This window comes from Cloeon dipterum, chromosome 4 (assembly GCF_949628265.1).
Source record: "Cloeon dipterum chromosome 4, ieCloDipt1.1, whole genome shotgun sequence".
In the NCBI taxonomy this organism is placed as follows: domain Eukaryota; kingdom Metazoa; phylum Arthropoda; class Insecta; order Ephemeroptera; family Baetidae; genus Cloeon; species Cloeon dipterum.
This window is the reverse complement of record NC_088789.1, coordinates 32821885-32844878: the sequence shown is the minus strand read 5'-3', so window position 1 is coordinate 32844878 and position 22994 is coordinate 32821885. Positions and strand designations below refer to the sequence as shown.

The 22994-nt window shown below is 38.3% G+C and overlaps 1 protein-coding gene and 1 long non-coding RNA gene across 2 annotated transcripts; both read left to right on the top strand.

Moving 5' to 3' along the window:
- The first annotated feature begins 6301 nt into the window (after positions 1–6301).
- Positions 6302–7045, top strand: LOC135944160 (uncharacterized). The gene is made up of 2 exons (XR_010575281.1): positions 6302–6437; positions 6876–7045. It is a non-coding gene; the product is annotated as an uncharacterized LOC135944160 (long non-coding RNA).
- A 7965-nt stretch (positions 7046–15010) lies between these two features.
- Positions 15011–20373, top strand: LOC135943842 (putative ankyrin repeat protein RF_0381). Its single transcript, XM_065490509.1, has 3 exons — positions 15011–16232; positions 18974–19595; positions 19794–20373. The coding sequence occupies exons 1-3, from the start codon at positions 15011–15013 to the stop codon at positions 20371–20373; spliced, it is 2424 nt and encodes an 807-aa protein (XP_065346581.1).
- Positions 20374–22994: the final 2621 nt, after the last annotated feature.

Here is a 22994-nt window from a genome sequence, read left to right as displayed (position 1 = left end):
CAGTTTGATCCCAAACCCTTTTCAATTCCTTTGGACTGATAATTGCAATTATTTCTGTGACATTGAATAAACTTCACCGTTCCTAACTTGAGAAAATAAAAAGAATACTCCGGAGATAGATAATTTTCAGGGTTAAAAATTCGAGGATGTGCTCCTGAGTGCAGTTTGATCCCCAAACCCTTTTCAATTCCTTTAGACTGATAATTGCAATTATTTCTGTGACATTGAATAAACTTCACCGTTCCTAACTTGAGAAAATAAAAAGAATACTCCGGAGATAGATAATTTTCAGGGTTAAAAATTCGAGGATGTAATCCTGAGTGCAGTTTGATCCCCAAACCCTTTTCAATTCCTTTGGACTGATAATTGCAATATTTTCTGTGACATTGAATAAACTTCACCGTTCCTAACTTGAGAAAAAAAAAGAATACTCCGGAGATAGATAATTTTCAGGGTTAAAAATTCGAGGATGTAATCCTGAGTGCAGTTTGATCCCCAAACCCTTTTCAATTCCTTTGGACTGATAATTGCAATATTTTCTGTGACATTGAATAAACTTCTCCGTTCCTAACTTGAGAAAATAAAAAGAATACTCCGGAGATAGATAATTTTTAGGGTTAAAAATTCGAGGATGTGCTCCTGAGTGCAGTTTGATCCCCAAACCCTTTTCAATTCCTTTAGACTGATAATTGCAATTATTTCTGTGACATTGAATAAACTTCTCCGTTCCTAACTTGAGAAAATAAAAAGAATACTCCGGAGATAGATAATTTTTAGGGTTAAAAATTCGAGGATGTGCTCCTGAGTGCAGTTTGATCCCCAAACCCTTTTCAATTCCTTTGGACTGATAATTGCAATATTTTCTGTGACATTGAATAAACTTCTCCGTTCCTAACTTGAGAAAATAAAAAGAATACTCCGGAGATAGATAATTTTCAGGGTTAAAAATTCGAGGATGTAATCCTGAGTGCAGTTTGATCCCCAAACCCTTTTCAATTCCTTTGGACTGATAATTGCAATATTTTCTGTGACATTAAATAAACTTCACCGTTCCTAACTTGAGAAAATAAAAAGAATACTCCGGAGATAGATAATTTTTAGGGTTAAAAATTCGAGGATGTGCTCCTGAGTGCAGTTTGATCCCCAAACCCTTTTCAATTCCTTTGGACTGATAATTGCAATATTTTCTGTGACATTGAATAAACTTGACCGTTCCTAACTTGAGAAAAAAAAAAGAATACACTCCGGAGATAGATAATTTTCAGGGTTAAAATTTCGAGGATGTAATCCTGAGTGCAGTTTGATCCCCAAACCCTTTTCAATTCCTTTGGACTGATAATTGCAATATTTTCTGTGACATTGAATAAACTTCACCGTTCCTAACTTGAGAAAATAAAAAGAATACTCCGGAGATAGATAATTTTTAGGGTTAAAAATTCGAGGATGTGCTCCTGAGTGCAGTTTGATCCCCAAACCCTTTTCAATTCCTTTGGACTGATAATTGCAATATTTTCTGTGACATTGAATAAACTTGACCGTTCCTAACTTGTGAAAATAAAAAGAATACTCCGGAGATAGATAATTTTTAGGGTTAAAAATTCGAGGATGTGCTCCTGAGTGCAGTTTGATCCCCAAACCCTTTTCAATTCCTTTGGACTGATAATTGCAATATTTTCTGTGACATTGAATAAACTTCACCGTTCCTAACTTGAGAAAATAAAAAGAATACTCCGGAGATAGATAATTTTCAGGGTTAAAAATTCGAGGATGTAATCCTGAGTGCAGTTGGATCTCCAAATCCTTTTCAATTCCTTTAGACTGATAAATGCAATATTTTCTGTGAGATTGAATAAACATCACTGTTCCTAACTCGAGAAAAATAAAAAAAAATCCGGAAATAGGCAAAAATTGATGGTTAAAAATTCGAGAAATGGCTTTTTAATCTTCAATTTTTGCCCAGTTTCGGAGTTTTATTTAATTTTTTCGAGTTAGGGATGATAGAATTGATTCAAACTCGCAGAAAATATTGCATTTATCAGTCTAAAGGAATTGAGATTGATTTGGAGATCGATCTCCCCTCAGGAGCCACCCCTCGAATTTTTAGCCCTTAAATTTCTCCCTTCATTTTGCTCAAATTTTTACTTTCCATCTAAGAGTGTCATTTTACTTCACTTTGGCAGTACCCGATTCACCCCATCCCTCAAATTGATACGTATGACCCCCTTTTCGCGTTAGAAATTTTATGTTATTGGCAGCATTGCTGAAAAGCGGCTATCTTCACGATCGTGTACCTGCCCTTGCTGGTTTTCATTTTGTTCAGTGCACCAAACTGAATAATTGATGGCGATTTTACATCAAGACGGCAACGTGCGATTTGCTTTGCATCTCTGCTCGCATGCCAAAACAAATTTTTCGATGGGAAATAATATTTACCTCAATTATTATTTGGACATTGTGGAATCGATCAGTGGTTATATACCAATTCAGTTGAAAGATTGATAATTAGGTTTAAAACTACGCAGAATCGGTAGGCTGTCGTTTAATAGCAGAGAAACATCGATTAAAAAAACCATCTAATTTCGGTGTAAAAAAGGTTTATAAAATTCAACTTAAAAATTAATAATTTCCAATTAAACCTATCATCGTAATGGCTGCTTACATGCATTCATATTATTGTTTCAGGTTCAACGTTCGTCCAGCTGCATCCATTCCTTTAGTGAGCACTAAACGCTCGACACGCCCTTAATCAATTGGTGGGTTTTATATCAAATCTGCGATTAGGAGTTAGGCAAATATAGAAGACGCCTACTGATTTTTAGAACAAGCTGTGCCTAAAATGAAATATTTTCATTGTTTTCTTGCAATTGACCAGTTGCATAAACCCTTAGTTATCGAAGCCGCCAACAGAGATGGCGCAACCACAGACTTTATTAAAATTGTTGTTTTAAGCGGTTTTAAGGCATTTCCGCTGCGATTTCAGTCTCAATCTAGCTATTTTGCATTCTTCAATTAATTTGCTTTATTTTTGACGTGCTTATAACCAAAATCGGTTCAGCCATTCGCCGTAGAAACGTTGGAAAAGATTTATTTATTTAAAAAAATAGTTTTTCACGATTCTGCGGCGATTGGCTGAACCGATTTTGGTTTTCGGCACGTCAAAAATTACCAAATTAATCGAAGAATGCAGAGTAGCTAGATTGAGTCTGAAATCGCAGCGGAAGTGCCTTAAAATCGAAAGTCTACGGTGGCGCCATCTGTTGGCGGCTTCGAACACTTAGGGTTTATGCAACTGGTGAATTAGCCGACAAGTTTTCCATTTTTAGTTATCATCATTCCTTTTGTTATGTCAATAAAAGTAAAAATTCTTTTAAATTTTATTATTCGCAATAAATGCAACTGTTCAGAGGCAGAGATATAACCTTTTATTACCGCAAATAATACAGTATAAATGAATTTTGTTTTCATTTTATTATTATTTTTTTTAATTCGAATCATTTTCCATTTCGAACGGTCGACGTAGATGACTAACTAGGCATTTAAAAATAAAAAGCAAAAAAGCATCAAGACAAAGACGAATAAATGACAGTGAGAGAGAAGAGTTTCGAGAGACTGGGGGGCATTTTCTAAACCGTGGAAAAGAATTTTCTTTTGATTTGATTACAACATAATTAGAGAGAGAGAGAGAAAGGAGGCGCCATAGAACAAAAGACTGAAACAGCAGAATGCTGGTGACGTCGTCGTGTGTGTTTTTAATGGTCTCTCCATTTTTGTTTCAGTCTGCAGCCGAGTGAAGTCCGTGAAGAAGTTGGTAAGATCATTTTTTTAGTTTATTGAACTGTGCAAGCTCACATTTAGAATTAATTTTTAGACGTTAATTGAGTTAAAGATGAAAAATATTAACTATATGAAAAGCAAATTTAAAGTTAAGAGTAAAAATAATTGACTTACATGACAAACAGGATCTACATAAACGTGCGGAACATAATTTGTCACGTTCAAAAATTTAAACCTCATGAAAACAAACACTTTCATAATTGCACCATAAAAACTGCTCAAAAAGAGATGGATATTTTGATATCAAGACCGGTGGAAGGTCATTCCAGGGATTCCATACCCTGTCAGAAAAGGCGTGCCAAGGTTTTGGTGCCGCATTTGGCACCTTTAAAATGACGAGATCGGAGTATGCCGCAGGTGCAAATTAATATGCATTAAATTCGCAACCTCGGCTCTGGCAGGATTTTCCCATAATTAAAAAGTGGAAAAAATGCTTCGCCTTGTTTTGCACTCAGCTCAACTTCAAAATGTTTTCCTGCATTGCTGAGTGCCAGGCTGGATGTCCGCACAGCCTAAAAGCGCGTCAAAGCCGAACCGCTTTTGCAAAATCTGTTTGTGTGCACGCAAACACAAGTGAAAAGGTATTGTTTTATCAGTTTCGATTTCAAATTTTCATTTTAAATAGAAATATGAAAGGCAGTTTTAAATAGTTTTAGACAAAAAAATAATATAAAAAGGATAAAAAGTCTAGTTAATTCACCAGTTGGGTAAACCCTTCGTGTTCGAAGCCGCCAACAGATGGCGCCACCGTATACTTAGGTAATAAATTTAATTTTAAGTCACTTCCGTTGCCATTTTTCAAACTCAAATCTGCTACTGTCCTTTTTCACTTTATTTACTTTATTTTGAAATTCTGAAGACCAAAATCGGTTCAGTTATTCGTCATAGAATCCTCGGTAAAAAATAGTTTTTCACTATTCTATACGGCGATTGGTTTAGTTTTCAGCACGTCAATACAGTAGAAAGCATATTATTATTAAGTGAGGACAGTCTGAAATCGCAGCGGAAATGACTTAAAATTAAATTTATTTACGGGGAAGTCTACAGCGGCGCCATCTGTTGGTGGCTTCGTACACTAAGGACTTATACGTACAACTGGTTTATTGCACCTATTAAATATTATTTCACAACATTTTTAATAAAAAAAATCCCGAACCACGTCAGCAAATAACTTTTCTCGACTAACTCTGATGAATTCTGTGCCCTGATGGATTCCACGCGATGATATTAGGACACTCTGAGTTTTCGGAGGAGAAACTTTGTGTTGCTGCGTTAATTAAGTCCCCACGGAATAAAAAATTTCTGAAAGTAAATATATGCCTTGAAAACTTATTTTTTCGAACCTGTGCTCATCATCACATCCCGTTGACTAAGAGCTCACCGGGTTCCCAAAAAACACCGCCAAGCGGATAAAATGGGGCCCGAAGTGGCTTTTGAGTCCAATATGTGGCCATCATTTCGCCTCCCCCACCAAGTTCTTTTCTTAAAACGTAAGTATAAAACCACCCGCATAAAAAAATATAACCCAGGAATATCCGGAATAATCTTAGATTAATCAAAATTTACCAGAAAAAATTAATCCAAAAAATTGATCCAGGATTAATCCTGTATTAATTGAGATTAACCTAAGAATGTTTAAGATCAATCTAGAGATTAATCTAAAAAAATATCCTCAGATTATTCTTTAGATCATTCTGAGATTAATCCAAAAAAATAATTTTTGGAATTTTCTTAGAATGAATCTAGATTAACCTTAAAATGTTTTAAAGTCAATCTAGAGATTAATCTACAAGAATATCCCCAGAATAATCCCAAAGGGGAAATTTGAATATAGTTAATAGAATATCCCCAGATTATTCTATGGATCATTCTGAGATTAATTCTAAATATTTTTTTAATATTCCTAGAATATTCTTTAAAAACCCGAAAAGAGAAGAACTTATATATTTTTCTTACAATTAAAAACACAAAAATAAGTACGAAACATAATTTAATCAAGAAAATGAACTGCCATATTGTTAAATATTTTGAAATCGTTATCACAAAAAAATATTTTTTCTCGCAAATATTTTTTTAATTAATGCGATGGATTCAATTTTTATATTAAAACCTAACAAATTTTTCATTATCTTAACAAAAAATTATGATGCCTTTATTTTTCAAAGAATCTGCCCAGATTAAAAAGGGTAAAAATCATAAATGCGATTGAATAAATTAATTTCTTAACACAAAGAGTCTTAATTAATGCTACCGACAACCGGGCAAATTTGAAAGAAAGGTCAGAAGGACAAAAAAGGGTTAAAAGGGCGATTTTAGTGTGCGCGTGGTTGCGGCGGCTGCACATGCATGCACGCACTTGCATGGAATGCCTGCTGCTGCTGCCTGCCTCTGTTGTGGAGCGGGGGAGGGGCGACGGGCAGCAGGACTAGCGAGCAGCAGCAGCAAGAGACTTACAAAATCCTGCTTCGCTCTCTTTGTCTAACGCGTCAACGGTCAACCGCCGTTCAAATCAAAGTTATTAACGGACGCAGGACGCCGGAGTATGGGACAACACGGACGTCCCGCGGACTCGGACGGATGGCCTGGATCTTGCGGTTAACAGGGTAAGTCCCATTTTATAGATTAGCGTCCAAAGAAATTAGAACAGATCGCGCAACTTTGAAATCCAACGGTTTTATGGTAAAATTACACTTTTCGCCGCTACTTATGCAGTTTTCGCCACCAATATTTTGATATGGGATTCTCGCAAATCCTTAAGTTATTAATTAGAACCCCATAAATAAGTTTGGGTGGCGGAAACTGTAAATCGGTGAGGAAAAATGTAATTTTTCCATGTAAATCACCGGTGACATTTCTTTTACGCTTACGAGAATTTAGAATGGCATGCTTTATTACACATTCTGATTCAATTGGCTTTGCAAGGAAAATGGAAAAATATTATGCATGCACTTTTAATACTTGAACCTTCCATTTTCCAAGCAAAACTAATTGAAATAAGCTTTTATTTATATTTTTCTATGAGTCGCTTCCCCTTTTTTTAGCTTCAAGCCATCCGCAGATATTTTGCACGACTGAAAAAGATGTAACCGTTAAAGTTCTGCAGTTTGGGCTTCAAGATCGGCGATGCTGGCATCGTATAATAAAAAATTTTGTAGCTGTAATATGTGATATGGTTAAAAACTAATAAAGTTTGCATATTTTTTACATTTAATGAAGTTTGTAATTTTTTAAATAATTCCAGATGAATCGCAATAATAAATGATTTTGGTATATTCTAGGAACAATCCGAGGTTAATATTAAGAACATATTAGAAATAATTTTTGTCGCACTTTATGTTGATCTTAAAATGATATTAGAATAACCAAAGAATGTTCCAAGATTAACCGAAAAGAATAATCCTATGTAAAGATTTGATACGCTAAATATTAATCTTAGATCCATCCCAAGATTAATCCATAAGTATATTCTGAGAATGTTCCAAGATCATTCTTTAAAGCTTTTTGAAACAAAGCCCGGCAGAATAATCCTGGAACATTCTAAGGTTATTCTCTTAAATTAATCTACAGATTAATCCAGTATCACGAAAAACCGTATCATAAGTTCATATATAATTAATTTTTTAGATTAATCCTGGGCGAAGTCGGTTTATTCTTAGAACATTCTCAGGCGATATTTTTTTATGCGGGCAAGGTTGCTGGAAGGAGCGAAAACCAGCAAGTGGCGCCTCCTACCAGCCCATTATTGAGAGCTATTTGAGAACTTCAACTCCAATTGACCAGTTGCATAAACCCTTAGTTATTGAAGCCGCCAACAGATGGCGCAACCACAGACTTTCTTAAAAATTAAGCGGTTTTAAGGCATTTCCGCTGCGATTTCAGACTCAATCTAGCTATTTTGCTCTTTTTAATTAATTTGCTAATTTTTGAGGTGCTGAAAACCAAAATCGGTTCAGCCATTCGCCGTAGAAACGTTGGAAAAGTTTTTTTTTATTTCAAAAAATAGTTTTTCACGATTCTACGGCGATTGGCTGAACCGATTTTGGTTTTCAGCGCGTCAAAAAATAGCAAATTAATTGAAGAATGCACAGTAGCTAGATTGAGTCTGAAATCGCAGCGGAAGTGCCTTAAAATCGAAAGTCTACGGTGGCGCCATCTGTTGGCGGCTCCGAACACTTACGTAAGGTTTATGCAACTGGTGAATTTTCCGCATATGCCAAATCAGGCAACCATCGGCGTTCCTTCTAACTTATCATCCGTGTTCTTTTTGAGATTGGAAATCTACTGCGTTCCGTTTTGTGCAAATGAAAAGATTTCTCCGCCGGCACCACAGAGTGGATCAAATTTATTATTTGTTCAAGTTATACGACCCGCTTGGCAGAAAAAAGGGCGGGTTGCATATTATTCAAGTAATAACTTGAGTTTTTCATTTTTACGCTCATTTCTGAATCCCGATGAATTGTGAGTTAAGGAACATGGAAAAAAATAAACAAATGATCGAAACACCAGAAAGTCGCTGGATAGATGCGAAAACCAGCAAGTGGCGCCTCCTACCAGCCCGTTGAGCTGTTTGAGAATCTCTAGTCACTCAATTCGCGGTCAGACATGGCGTCTGATTGGTACGGTGGGAAAGTTAAAACGTAAAATGAAATCAGCTTTGAAAATTTATGAAAATAGCTTCAGCGAAATTAATATTTTATTGTTGGCATTTCTTTACTAACAGCTGACAAGCCCAGAAAATTGCAAATCGACCGTTAGATGGCACATCAGGCTGATGGAAATGGAACAAAATACGCGGGAATGAAATTATTAGGTCGGTACGCCTCTTTTCTCTGTCTGTCTCCTGATTGGCCTCAAATATTCCGACGCCATATTGGCTTCTGACCGGCAAAGAACCAAAACATAAATCACAATCCGGCCCCCGATGCCCATGAGAAGTTTTTCTCCGGAAATAAGACGCGGGAACATTTAGTAAATTGATCTCAGCATTTCCAACAGCTCGCTCGTGGAAAAACGCCTGGCACAAGAGTGGAAACTGTGCCGCCAAGCGTAATTGAAGCGCGGGTTGCATAACATTCCTCAATTTCTCAAGGATCATTGCGTGCTTTGATGCAATCGCAATCCTTTGTCAATTTTTTGTTAATAATAAACACAAAACTTGAAATTATGAAATTTAATTAATCTTCACGAATATTTTTAATTTTGTAATCGCATTTCCAACTTATTTAAGATGGGACTTCTAACTGGACCTCCTCAGCATTGATGATGTATAAAATGACACAAAAATGGAGGATGTAGGAATATATTGCATGTTTTTACACTCAAGGACACATCGTGGAGGCTATCACCCTGGGGACTGGGGACCCAAGGGTCAAAAGTTGCAGTCTTTTATTTTCGGAGTGGTTGAAATCCAAATTACAGGAATGCAAGTGACGAATGGTGTATTTCTGTTGTACAGATTTGAGACTCTGCCAAAAAGATGTCATCCGCCCAGAAGACCGTCAGTTCTTTGATTGTTTTAATCGGTGGAGTAGTTCCTCTGGCGGTGTTTCCTAGCAAAGAAAAACTGACCAGATGGACAAATCAGTTAGAGTATTTGAAGAACGTTGTCGAGTCTCTCTGTGAACTAGAATGTGCGGGGCCATTTCGAGAACCAGTAAATGTTAAGACAGCCAAGGTAGAGTTCATTCTTAATACATTAAAAACCATCCTTGACGAAGTGTCTGAGCACACTAATCGATTCCTGAGGGTCGAATTACGTAAAAAGGGCAGCGTGACGTATGCGAACTTATTTTCCCGCCAAAACAATAAGAATGCGAGAAGTGCGCATGCGTCAGAGCTGGTTTGAGCAATTGCAGAGAGACCGCCTGTACGTCACATATAGCCAGCTCTGACGCATGCGCCTTTCTCGCATTATTATTGTTTTGGCGGGAAAAAAGTTCGCATATGTCGCATTGGACGTTTTTCTCGGGAAAAACACCCATTTTACCTAATTCGACCCTCAGGAATCGATTGACGAGCTCAGAAACTTCGTCAAAGCGTTCGAACCATGTGGAAAATCGAATAATTTGGTTTTTATTCTGCAGGATTATTATAAAATAATCAAATCTCCCATGGACCTCGGCACGGTGATGGAGAGATTGAGGAACCATTACTATAGCAATGCGGAGGAATGCATTTCCGATATGAAACAAATATTTTTGAATGCCTCCCGCTACAATAATGGCCTTTACTCTGAAGTTGGAATGATGGCTTTGAGCCTCGAACAATCATTCCAACGAAAATGGGAAAACATGCCCCACGAGGAAATCGACATCGGGCTTGGAAAATTATCAAGCTGCTCTAAAAACTCAACGGTGAGCTGTGTGCAGCCAAAATTCTAATTTATTAATCAAAATTTCCTTCAGTTCCCTACTGAAGCCGCTACTTTCAAAGATTTGCTTGAAGAGAAGAGAAAGCGAATGGCAAAAGTCGCTCAGGAGCTGAATAAAGCGGCCACCAAAGGTACAGATAAGTCTTTTATTTTGGTCATGCATTATTAATTCCTTTGTCAAAGGTCGTAAAAAAGGGACAGGAATTATCAGAAAGCTCCAATCACATGCTCCGAGAATTCCATCAAGTCGAAGAACATCTAATTCATCAGATGTAGATGTCGGTGAGTGTAATTAATTAATTTTTCCCTGTAATTAGGATAATTTAGTTATACTCAGCCAATTCACCAGTTGCATAAACCCTAAGTGTTCGAAGCCGCCAATTAACAGATGGCGCCACCGTAGACTTTCGATTTTAAGGCACTTCCGCTGCGATTTCAGACTCAATCTAGCTACTGTGAATTCTTCAATTAATTTGCTAATTTTTGACGTGCTGAAAACCAAAATCGGTTCAGTCAATCGCCGTAGAATCGTGAAAAACTATTTTTTGAAATAAAGAAATCTTTTCCAACGTTTCTACGGCGAATGGCTGAACCGATTTTGGTTTTCAGCAAGTCAAAAATTAGCAAATTAATTAAAAAAGCAAAGTAGCTAGATTGAGACTGAAATCGCAGCAGAAATGCCTTAAAACCGCTTAAAACAAAAATTTTAAGAAAGTCTGTGGTTGCGCCATCTGTTGACGGCTTCAATAACTGAGGGTTTATGCAACTGGTCAATTCATCCCTTTTTGTAATTATATCCTTTCAAAATGAAATGTTCCAGCTCAACAGTGCAAGTCTTCTCTCAACAAGCAGTGAAAGACCTTAAGTAAGATTCATAATGGAATATGTATTTATGATGATTATTTATTAATTTTGGTTTCAGCTCAAGTCGGAAGTGGCCTCTCAGACGAGTCGGAAGACATTTTGACCTGTGATATTGTGAAAGTTTTGAAAAGCAACATTGTGGTTTGAATGGAACATTTTTAAAACTATTTCTTTCACGCTAAGGCGTGGGCGGCAAGAATTATAAATATGAATAAGTGCGGTAAGACGCGAAAATATTTGATTTACAAATCTGTGCATTTTGTTATGATTTTCTTAATATTTTTATTTCACCTTATTAGTATAGGTATAATGTGTAGCATTAATTTTACTCACTTTTATTGTTTGTTTTGTATTCTAGCTGATAAATTTATTCGTATATGATATTTTAGGTACTTTTAGGCAGATTATTAGTTTTATCTATTTGACAGATGTAATTTCTAACGTTTAAAAATTACTGCCAGATGTCATGAGTCCAAATTAAAAGACAATCTTTTGAAAAAGGAATTTAATCATATTTATTATGTAAATTAAATTGAATCCCAAAACCATCAGAGTTGTATTAATTCCTGACAAGCACACGAACAGCAAAAAGGGGCAAAAATTAAAGGAATCAATTTGGAAAAGTCAAACTTACTTGATTTTTTTAGGAGCGGAAAACAATGAACATGGCATCAATGATTATGAAATTCATTAATAATTATTAAAAACTCAATCCCAGGGAATGAGGGTTTGATTTCTACCTTTTCAAAAATTTTATTAATTACCAAATGTGACCGGGGAAAGCGTAAAACTAGTTTGATTGCAATTGTATTCGAATTTTCAAAATTAAATAAAATTCGTATCTTTAAAAATGTGGTCAACTTTCAGCAAACTTCTGGTTCTCAGTGTAGCCACAAAATCATTTTAGCGCCATTCTAGTTTTTCAACTGCCTGCAGAAAATGAAAATGCAACCGGTTGGACAAACATGTTGTGCCGGTTGCATACTTAATTATTTATTTCTTTGATTTTTTTAAACATTCATAACATTTCCACGCACTTTTACGTTATAATTATTAACGAAATAAAAAATATGGGAAGCTGACTCAAATAATTTGAAATTAAAAATGTTTTTAGAGAGATTTGAAAGCAACGTGCAGTTTGCTTTGCGAATTTCTTGCAGTTCGACCAACAAAACGCCTGCAAAAAGTGAAGTTAGGCTTTGTGCCGGACAATTTTGTTCTGCGTGATGCATGTGCATGCCTACATTTTATGCTAATGAGAATGACGTCATCAAGTGGAACTACACATAAAATCGAACTTAAAACTTTTTCCAAAAATTCTAAATTTATTTTAAGTTTTATTAAAAGGCTTTAGAGGAATAAAAAACTGGCAAAATTTGTCTGAAATACCGACAAAACAGATTTCTGCATGTGAAAAATAAAAATAATTGACTGAAAAATGGGTCAAAATAATATTCGGGCTAAAAATTTAACCAGAAATTATTACTTCCAGATAACGAGTAAAAACTGGATCTCACGGTTTCTAAAAATGTTTTCCTTGCAAAAACTGACAATTGACCAGTTGCATAAACTCTTAGTTATTGAAGCCGCCAACAGATGGCGCAACCACAGACTTTATTAAAAATTTTGTTTTAAGCGGTTTTAAGGCATTTCCGCTGCGATTTCAGACTCAATCTGGCTATTTTGCTTTTTTTAATTAATTTGCTAATTTTTGACGTGCTGAAAACCAAAATCGGTTCAGCCATTCGCCGTAGAAACGTTGGAAAAGATTTTTTTATTTCAAAAAATAGTTTTTCACGATTCTACGGCGATTGGCTGAACCGATTTTGGTTTCCAGCACGTCAAAAATTAGCAAATTAATTGAAGAATGCACAGTAGCTAGATTGAGTCTGAAATCGCAGCGGAAGTGCCTTAAAATCGAAAGTCTACGGTGGCGCCATCTGTTAATTGGCGGCTTCGAACACTTAGCGTTTATGCAACTGGTGAAATATTAAAATATTTCCAACTGGAACATTGTAAGGAAGCAAATCATGAAATTAATTCATTTTTAATGCACATATATTCGTTTGTTTACAGTTTCCCAGTTCCCCTGACAACGAGCTTCAACAAAATGGCGTGGATCGAGGGCACCCGCACAGAAAATTATATTCCAAAAATATCCGGAATAATCTTGGGCTATTCGATTTTTATCCGAAAAGATTAATCCGAAAAATTAATCCAAGATTATTCCACGATTATTCCAGGTTAGCCACAGATTATTTAAAGTTCACCCTAAAAATTAATCATCAGGAATATCCCTAGAATATTCCTGGCGGTGAAAATTGTATTAACCATGCATAAATATTCCAGGAATATTCTTTTGGATCATTCCAGGGTTAACCCAAAAAATTAATCTTATTAAATGTTCCAGAAATATTCTTTTGGATCATTCAAGGGTTAACCTAAAAAATTAACCAAATGAATATTCCAGGAATATTTCTTCAAGATGCCCACTAGAATAATTAACTACTTCCCCAGATTTTTCGAGCGGTTCTTAATTATTAAAAATTAAATACACGCATTCCACGTTTTTATAGATTTATCAAACTTGTACGCGCAAAAAATACTCTCGCAAATATTTATTTATAATTTTTTGATGTTGTATTTAATTAAAATATTACGACCAAACAATTTTTTGATCATTTAACTAAAATTTATGAAGCCCCAGAGTCAAAAGTTGAAACTTTGCTTTAAATTCATTTAAATAAACTTATTTACTATCACTAAAGCCAAATAAATTTTCCTAATTAAATATAACGACAAACGGGCAAATCTTTAAATACAGATCTGGTCATGACGAAGGACAAACAAGGGTTAAAAGGACGATTTTATTCTGCGCGCGGTAGCGGCGGCTGCACAAGCATGCACGCGCTTGCATGGAATGCCTTCTGCCTGCCTGTGTTATGGAGCGGGGGAGGGGGCGACGGGCAGCAGGACAGACAGGCAAGAACAAGCAGGCGACTTCCACTTCCATAATTCCTGCTTCGCTCTCTTCCCTAGTCTAACGAAAACGAAAGAGTCAAGCGCAAGCGAGTCGTCAACGGCCGTTCAAAGTTTAAGTTCAAAGTGTTTTAACGGACATCGGACATCGCTAGACGCCAAAAGTGATAGTGAAGGACAATCGGACAGCCGGCGGTTCGGACGGATTGCCTGGATCGGCTAGACAAGGACGCGTCGGACGCTTATTTGCCAACGGCTGCCGCGATCCTCAGTTTTGAGTTAGGCCTCAAGATAAACGATACCGGCGTGTTAGAAAATTTTGTACATGGAAAAATTTCAGTTTCTGCCGGACTTCATTGTCACATCTCGCCAGTTCTTATGAGAATCCAACATAAAAGTATTATGGGAGTCTTGCAGGAACTGGCGAGTTGTGTAGCCCGGCGGAAACTGTAATTTTTCCATAATTTTTCGTAATATGTATGTAATTGTTTGGATAAAAATAAATTATGCTATATTTTAAGTAATAAAGAATAAAGTTTTTGCTATTTAAATCAACAATCCTAAATAAAAGCAAAAAAATAAAAATAAAATAAATAATATTCCAGGGTTATTCTCTAGGAACAATCTAGGGTTAACTTAAAAAAATAATCCAGGGATAACTTATGTCACGCTTAAAGTTGTTCAAAGAATAATCGAAAGGTTAACCAAAATATTGTTCCAAGAATAACCCAGGGTTAATCCAAGAGGCAGAAAATAATTCTTCTCCAAGGATATTCCTGGGTTATTCCAGGAATATTTTTTCTGATTAACCAAAGAGGTTAACCTTGAACAAGAAAAAGCGTGACATTAGTTAACTTTCGGACATAAAAAAGTCATTCCTGGCGGTTAATCTTTGGTGAAGATGGTATAGCCCAGGGTTAACTTTGGAACATATTTTTCTGTGCGGGCAGGATTCAGATGAACATGCAGATGCGACTAGAAGATAAGTTGGCCTTCATCCAGGCGCACAAAGGCCTTCTTCCTGCCCTCCACTTTGCCGTGATGGTTGGTTGTTGGAAGGTTTTCCAGCTGCTCTTGAAAGGTGAAGTCGACATCAGGGCAAAGTGCGGCTTGTTGGGTGCAACTGCTCTTCACTACGCAGCCACAAACGTTGAACGCGGAGGGAAAATCGTCCGCTCGCTCCTTTTGCATGGCTTGAAAGCCAACGAGCCGGACGCTCAGGGTAGATTTCCTCTCGAGTACGCGCTTGAGGCGAGGAACTTTCCCGTGGCTAGGATTCTCGTCGAGCAGTGCAACCCTTTTCCGACCTTGCTCGACCTTTTCATTTCCAGCAACCACCTGAGGTTTGCCAAGATGGTGGTGGCGGAGGAAGCTCCAACAGCAGCATCCGTGCAGTTGGCAGCGCGATTCGCAGATCTGCAACTGTGCCAATGGTTGGTGGAGGAAATCAAACCGCTGGACGACAGCTGGAGAGGAACCATCCTGCACTCTGCCGTCCGCAACATGAAGCACGCCAAAGACCTGATCCCTTTCTTCGCCAGGCACCAGCCAAATGTTGACCAAACTGACAGTGACTTGACCCCCTTGAGAATCGCCCTGGCCATTCAGAACATCGGGGCTTTGGAGGTGCTGGTGAGGCTTGGCGCCAACTTCAAAGCAAAAGTAGAAATGGAAGATATCAGTTTCAATTTGCTGCAGCTCTGTGCGGTCAACAACTTGCTGGAAAGCCTCAAGTTCGTTTTTCGGACTGACAGCGAGCAGGTGGAAGAAGCCGAAATTCACCAGGAGAACATTCTTTCCCTAGCAGTAATCTACTCAGACGTTAAACTGTGCGAGTGGCTGGTGGAGCAGGGCATTGACTTCAAGGTCAAGAGCAAGAAAGGCTCACTCCTGCATTACGCAGCGTTGAACCATCGGTTTGGTGAGGAAGTGACACGGTTTCTCGCCTCAAGAATGTCACTAGAAGTTAACTTTACAAACTACGATGGAGAGACGGCTCTCCACGTAGCAATAGAGAACGGTAACGTTTCGGTTGTGAAAGTGTTGATTGAGAATGGCGCAGACTTAACAGTGAAATTGGAGGGAAACAATTACCTCCATTGCTGCGTGATACACGACACAATCGATTGCGCGAAACTTTTGCACGAAAGAAACTTTGATCTGATCACCGAGAAGCAGGTGGAAGGCAAAAGCCTTGTTTATCTTGCTCAAACGTTCTCCAATTTGGAAATGACGAATTGGTTGGTTGAGCAAGGGGCTGATAACATTGCATTTTACCGCAGAGAGTCGCTTTTTGATTGGTCAATGGAGATAGAAATGTAGTGTTAAAAGCACTCAAAGTGACTGAGCACTGGCCTAAAAACGAGACAGCAGCGCCACAGCCTTGTCGCTTAATTGTACTGAATGTCACGGTGGCGTTGCTGTCTCCTTGTTAGGCCAGCGTTAGGTCTGATTGGTTGCCAGCAACAGACAAAAACCATGCGAACGTTTTTCCCGCCAAAACTGTATGAATGCGAGAAGTGCGCATGCGTGAGAGCTGGTTTGAGTACTTGCAGAGAGACCGCATAGCTGTACGAATGACTTCTTTGTCACATCCAGCCAGCTCTGACGCATGCGCACTTCTCGCATTCATACAGTTTTGGCGGGAAAAAGGTTCGCACGTTGCGCTGCACTTTTTGGACGGAAAAAACATCCATTTTTCCTAATTCGACCCTCAAAAATCGATTGGAGTGCTCAGAAACAATATTTGAAGCCTAGAAGGCATGATGTGATATCAAAGTGCCTCAAAACTGTGAATAAACGGCGGAAAGGACCATTTAAGAACATTCAAAAGGGGAAGACTGTCTCCCTACGTGATATTTTTTATTACAAGACAAAGTGTTTCTACAAAAAGCGTCACAAATTCGTGTTCAGAAATTTAAATGTGTCACCGAAATGATGTCAAAACGTGGTGAATTTTTACGAACAAAATTTGTATTTTATATGCGTTTTAATATATTTATAGAAAGTATAGAGTGTGAATCCTTTTTTTATGGTACCAATACCTGTGGGAATTTCCGAACCTTTTATTTACGACAGTATTTCTAAACCGCGTTAAGTAGTCCACCATGGTAACACAATGGATCATTCCAAATTGACAATTGCGTTATTTTTAAGGATATTAGTTCTTCTGCATTAAAGTACTCTCCTCGGGGACCAATGAAATTCCACATCTTTCTTAAGTAACAAAAGATTTCTTAATATTAACGTAATTCCTTTTGGTTGTTTCATATTCTAAAAAGCACTTAAAGAGGAATGATACTGCGAAAGCGTGGAAAATGCTTGTTGCCAATGCATAAACTCGTGCCTTAGGATTCAGTTAAAACCTAAATTGACATAAGAAGCACTGTAATATTTTTAGAAAATTGGCTGGAATAAAGTTAGCGTGCTTTTCAAATGGTAGCTGTCTCCTTACTTGAAAACCAAGGGTTTGCCCAATAAGTGGCATACACCATTGGACAGATCTCGACCAGAGGAATCGGAATATGCCAAGAAAATATGTTCAAGCACTGTAAATTTTGGAGTTAATTGGCAAAATTTGAATTTTTATTGTAGGAAGGTCTTTTTTACTATTGCAAATTGTTGAACAAATTGTTTACCGATCAATTGTTTATGGCATCCAACAATTCAAATAATTTTCAATCGTTGCCCAGTATCATTCCACTCCTTTAATCCTTGAGCTTTTGGATGTTTTGTATTTTGGTCACAAGTATATAAGTGTTGTAAAACAATGTATATTTTTAATTTGATATTGACAACTATTCAAAAGTCATCGCAAATATTCCGACTTAAAGAATAAAGCAAAATTTGAATTCGAATTTTTGACCACTGAACCCTCACTCTCACCTCGCATATCTGTGCAGTATTACACAAAATTATCACGATATTATACGGTGGCGCCATCTGTTGGTGGTTTCAAACAATAAAAGGGCTTATTCAACTGGTGAACCGCCTTTTGTAAAAATATTTCTTGCAAAATGTTTACAAATTTTCAAACTTGAAATGAAAAGCGCGCGTAAATCTATTTTTGTGTATCCACCCTACCGCCAATGATATTGCCTTAAAATTCGGCTGAGTCGCCTGATCTAGGAGTAGGAGGTAGTCGAGTGACCGGTGAGCAGAGTCAGCAGTAACCTGAGCCCTGAGCTCCGAGCAACCGTGTGCGGCAGCGCAGCAGGTAAATACTAAAAAGATGTTTAGCTTTCTTGATCGTCAGAACGAACAATTTTATGATAAATCTCATCAGATTGCCGTCCTTAGTTCTTGATAACGCCGCAATATTTCACTGTATCTTAATTTAATCTCAAGCAGGGGTGAATATGAGGATGGAATCGGTCCTGAGATTAGGACTAATAAGGGCAGAAAAGAAAAGGTTCAATTTCAGATCCTTGAGATATTTGTTTTCGCCGATTTTAGCTTGGAAGGTTTTATTTCTTACTGATATTCAGTCATTTTATTGTGATTTAGAGAGAAAATCCCATAAATTTTGTTTCCTAAAAATTCAGAAGTTTGAATTTGAAATTTTTTGAAACTGCCACTGTTAATTTAATAATTTCCTGGGACTCACCGCAATTTAAGGTGCAATTGCAATCTAAGAATAAATGATAATCTTTTTTTCTTAAATATATTCGTCTCGAGAATTTTCTAAGAGAGGAATTCAATATCCTTCACTGTCAAAGTATTGTCAACCCTTTTTCTATAGATTATATTTTCTAAATATTTATCTTCTATTTTCCAGATTTTTTTTTTAATTCTCTCGACGCTGTACCCTACTAAATGGAAAAAGATCAATTGACGGACTCGCCAAACCAAAAGGAGAGCAGTAAGTGTTAAATTCCTTTCATTGACGCATTTTTTTCTAACATTCCAATTCCTTATACATTGAAGAAAAACGACCTCTTGAGACACCCTCTGGTCCAGAGAATCAAAAAATTCCTCTACTGGAATTCCCCGCGATGGCATCTTTGGAAGAAAAAGAGGAATTCGTCCTGAATAACAGAGCTGAAACTCCGATGCTGCTTTTCGCCTCAAAAGTGGGCGATTTGGAAATTTGCCGCTATTTCGTGGAAGAAAGGGCCCACGACGTCGGCACCGTGGACGAAAAAGGCTCCAACGTCTTCCACTACGCCGCCAGGAACGCCGCGCACGGCTTGGCACTGCTCGAATATTTCGCGAGCCTCGGAGCAGACGTCAAAAGAAAAAATGCCGCCAAGGAGGGAGCGGAAATCATTGCCGTCAAAGAGGGAAACTTCGACTTCGCCATCGCACTGTTCAACAAAAGAGCAGAGGATACGAGCTTTCTGGAATACTGCATCGGCAATAATGCGATCGGACTGGACATATTGAAGTGTTTATACGAGAAAAAAGCGTCCGAGGTCTACCTGAATGAAAAATTCGACTCGATTTATTTGATGGCCCGGGCGGCAGCGTTCAGAGACTTGGACACCATGAAGTGGGTCATCCAGATCTGCGATGTGAGAAAAGAAATGCTCGGCGAGGCTCTCGCGGGGTGCAGTGCCAACAAGAAGCACGGCGAGCAAATAATTAGTTTTTTAATCAAAAATTACCGTAAATTGTTGAAAAAAAGGGAATTAGATTATCCGTTGCAATTCGCATTTTTGAATGGGCACATTCCCGTGGTAAACGTTCTGGTTAAGCATGGCGCTTTTATAACGGGAAACAAAAAGTTTCTTAAAAAATTAATCAGCTATAAAGACGTCAAGGTCGAGAGCATTAGTCGTTTCCTCGAGCTGGTCGGGAAGAAGATGGATAAAATCCTCATCTATCCCCTCCACTTTGCTTCTGAGCATTCGAGGCCTGATGTGTGTGAATGGATGGTCAGACATCAGGGTTTCAGGGTCAGTGCTGTTGATAAAGACTCGTTGTGCACGGTTCTCCACTATTCTGTTTTGAATAAATCGCACGCATTAGCGAACATTAAGTTCTTTGCCCCGAAAATGTCCGCGATTGACGTGAATCGAAAGGATACGCTAGGCAAAACGGCGCTTCACTTTGCCCTTCGCAATGCAAGACTGGATGTTGCCGAGGAACTGATCAAATATGGCGCCGATTTAGACGTCGATTTTAAAGGATGCAATCTGCTGCTTTATTGCGTGGGCACCAACGAGCTCTCCAGCGCAAAGTTTGTGTACGAAAAGAAGAAAAGCCTGGTCAATGGACCAGGACCGGATGGAAAGACCGCTTTGCGCATCGCCACAAAGTTTGAAAACAAGCCCATGATCCAGTGGCTAAGGGAAATCACCACCAGCCCCCTTAATCCGACATAAGGCTCAACAATACTTTTTTTCTTTACTTTAGACTCGGGCAATTTTTTACCATCATCATATACTTTTTACTGTTTTTTAGCCACAAATTTTTCAAATAAAAACATTTTGCAAATGTTTTCAAGGATTCATACACCATATATCTATATCTTTGATTTCAAGTCCATTCGAAAATCTGGGAGCTGGCATAAACACTAGACCAGAGAGTACAACCATAAAATGTCGTTAATTTCCTTCCATGGAAGATGAATTTTTTACGTTTTAGTTAGCTAGTCGATCGGCGATCTTTTGTCGCGGTGGAGGACCATATGATTGTGCAAAATTGACATTATGCCACCGTCGTCCAATCAGATCCTTCGCTGAGCGGGGAATTTTGCGGACGCAACGAACACCATAATGTGACTTGCTAACATTATTTCCCGCTTTTAGATTTTATCAGGATGATGCATGGCCAGAAAGATTGTTTTGCTGAGCAGTACACTGAGAATACTGGTCCAATTGACCAGTTGCATAAACCCTTATTGTTAGTGTTCGAAGCCGCCAACATATGACGCAACCACAGACTTTCTTAAAAATTTTGTTTTAAGCGGTTTTAAGGCATTTCCGCTGCGATTTCAGACTCAATCTAGCTGTTTTGCTTTTTTTAATTAATTTGTTTTTTTTGACGTGCTGAAAACCAAAATCGGTTCAGCCATTCGCCGTAGAAACGTTGGACAAGATTTTTTTATTTCAAAAAATAGTTTTTCACGATTCTACGGCGATTGGCTGAACCGATTTTGGTTTTCAGCACGTCAAAAATTACCAAATTAATTGAAGAATGCACAGTAGCTAGATTGAGTCTGAAATCGCAGCGGAAGTGCCTTAAAATCGAAAGTCTACGGTGGCGCCATCTGTTGGCGGCTTCGAACACCTAGGGTTTATGCAACTGGTGAATTAGTTTTTATTATTTCCTCTTTATTTTTGGTTGTTTCTCGCTGAAGCATCATTCATCCTATCTTTAAAGGACTAAAATTCTTAGAAGCCCTTTAACTATGGTTTTTTCGCGCCGAATGAGAAATAAAATGAAAGTCTCAGATTCAGGTCATGTGTGCCGCTTACAATATTAGCATTATCACCATTTATGATACCCACAAGCTATTATTACTGGCGCAAACATCGTGGCAACTTTTGGTGTGCGTTTCGGAGAAAAGTATAGCAACTTTTTTCTTGAGTTCTTAATGAATTTAATTTAATTTTAAAATATTGATAATTTATTTAATTTGTAAGCTTTGCCATAGTTGGCATTTTCCGCATTTTCAGGCAGAAGACCAAAGCGACGTCAAGTGATATACACCGAAAATTAATTGGTTCGCCTTTAGCAATTATAAATCGCAAAGAGTTTCATTAAATAAACATTAGCAAAAGAGTTGAAAGTAAAGCAATAGCATCACGTCGGAGAAACCGAAAATTCAATATGAAATATGCTTCGTTCAGTGCGGTAAATCCTCGTGTTCGCTATCTGACCGATGTACTTCCCGATCTAATTCGGGACGGTACTCCGGATCATCAGAAGAATCATCACTGCCTGCGTCACTGGAAGACGAACTGAAACAAATAGTTTTGTTTTCCAATGCATTTATAGGCTCGATGAAAAAATAAGTCATGGTACGCGGTTCGATATAATAAAATAAAAAGCACGCTCGTTTCAGATATACATTTACGTTTGAAAGCAGGCAAGAAACCACGACGATGCCCTTCGTTTCTGAAATACTGCCAGAGTTGATTTTGCGATACGTGATGCCTTTTGACATGAAATTGCGGCACACTGACTGACAGAATACATTCATTGTGTTCGTTTGTGCGAACGAGTCGAAATTGATTTCGCACGATATCGAGAATCATCCAGGAGAGCGCCTAAGGAAACGCACTTATCGTTCCAGGGGCCCTCATCGATAAATTCTCCTCATTGTCAAATTCACAGCCGATTGACATTTTTTTCAACTCGCTAAAATATGCGGATTCTGTGTGTTACAACCCTACCTTGAAAGTGGTGCAGGTGAGGGCAGATCTTGGCGTAATGGCGGCGGACGAGTATCATGTCGAGGTGTGCCTTCCTCCGGAGACGTGGTGAGGTCTTCACCAGCAATGAGTGACACGAGCGGTTCCACTTGAGATTGCGAATCTTCAGAAACAGTGTCCGAATTTCGTGGCTCGTTGGCGGGGTTAAATTCCTCTCCACTGTCATCGTCACTCCACGACGAATCGGAGGATGGTGGCGACAGCAAAACGGGCGCCGCAGGCGACCTGTGAGTATGTATAAGAAAGGATTAATGCTGAACATATCACGGAATATAGCATTAAAAAGGTTCACTCACGTCGGTAAAACAGAAATTTGACAAGATGCCGACGTACGAGGGTTCAGCATCGGAATGTTGACGAAAACAAGCGGTAGTTCGACCGACCGGTGAAGTGTTGAATTGCCAGACGCGATCTCATCTTCACCAAGGTTGCGATTGACCACTTTGACACATGACGGGTCAACCTCATGAGCGTCTGGCTCGTGCTGATGGGTCGGTGAAGAGTGCGGTGCCACTTCTTGCAATGAAGTCGCTCTTGATGGTGGGGTGTTGTCGTCTGGAAGAACA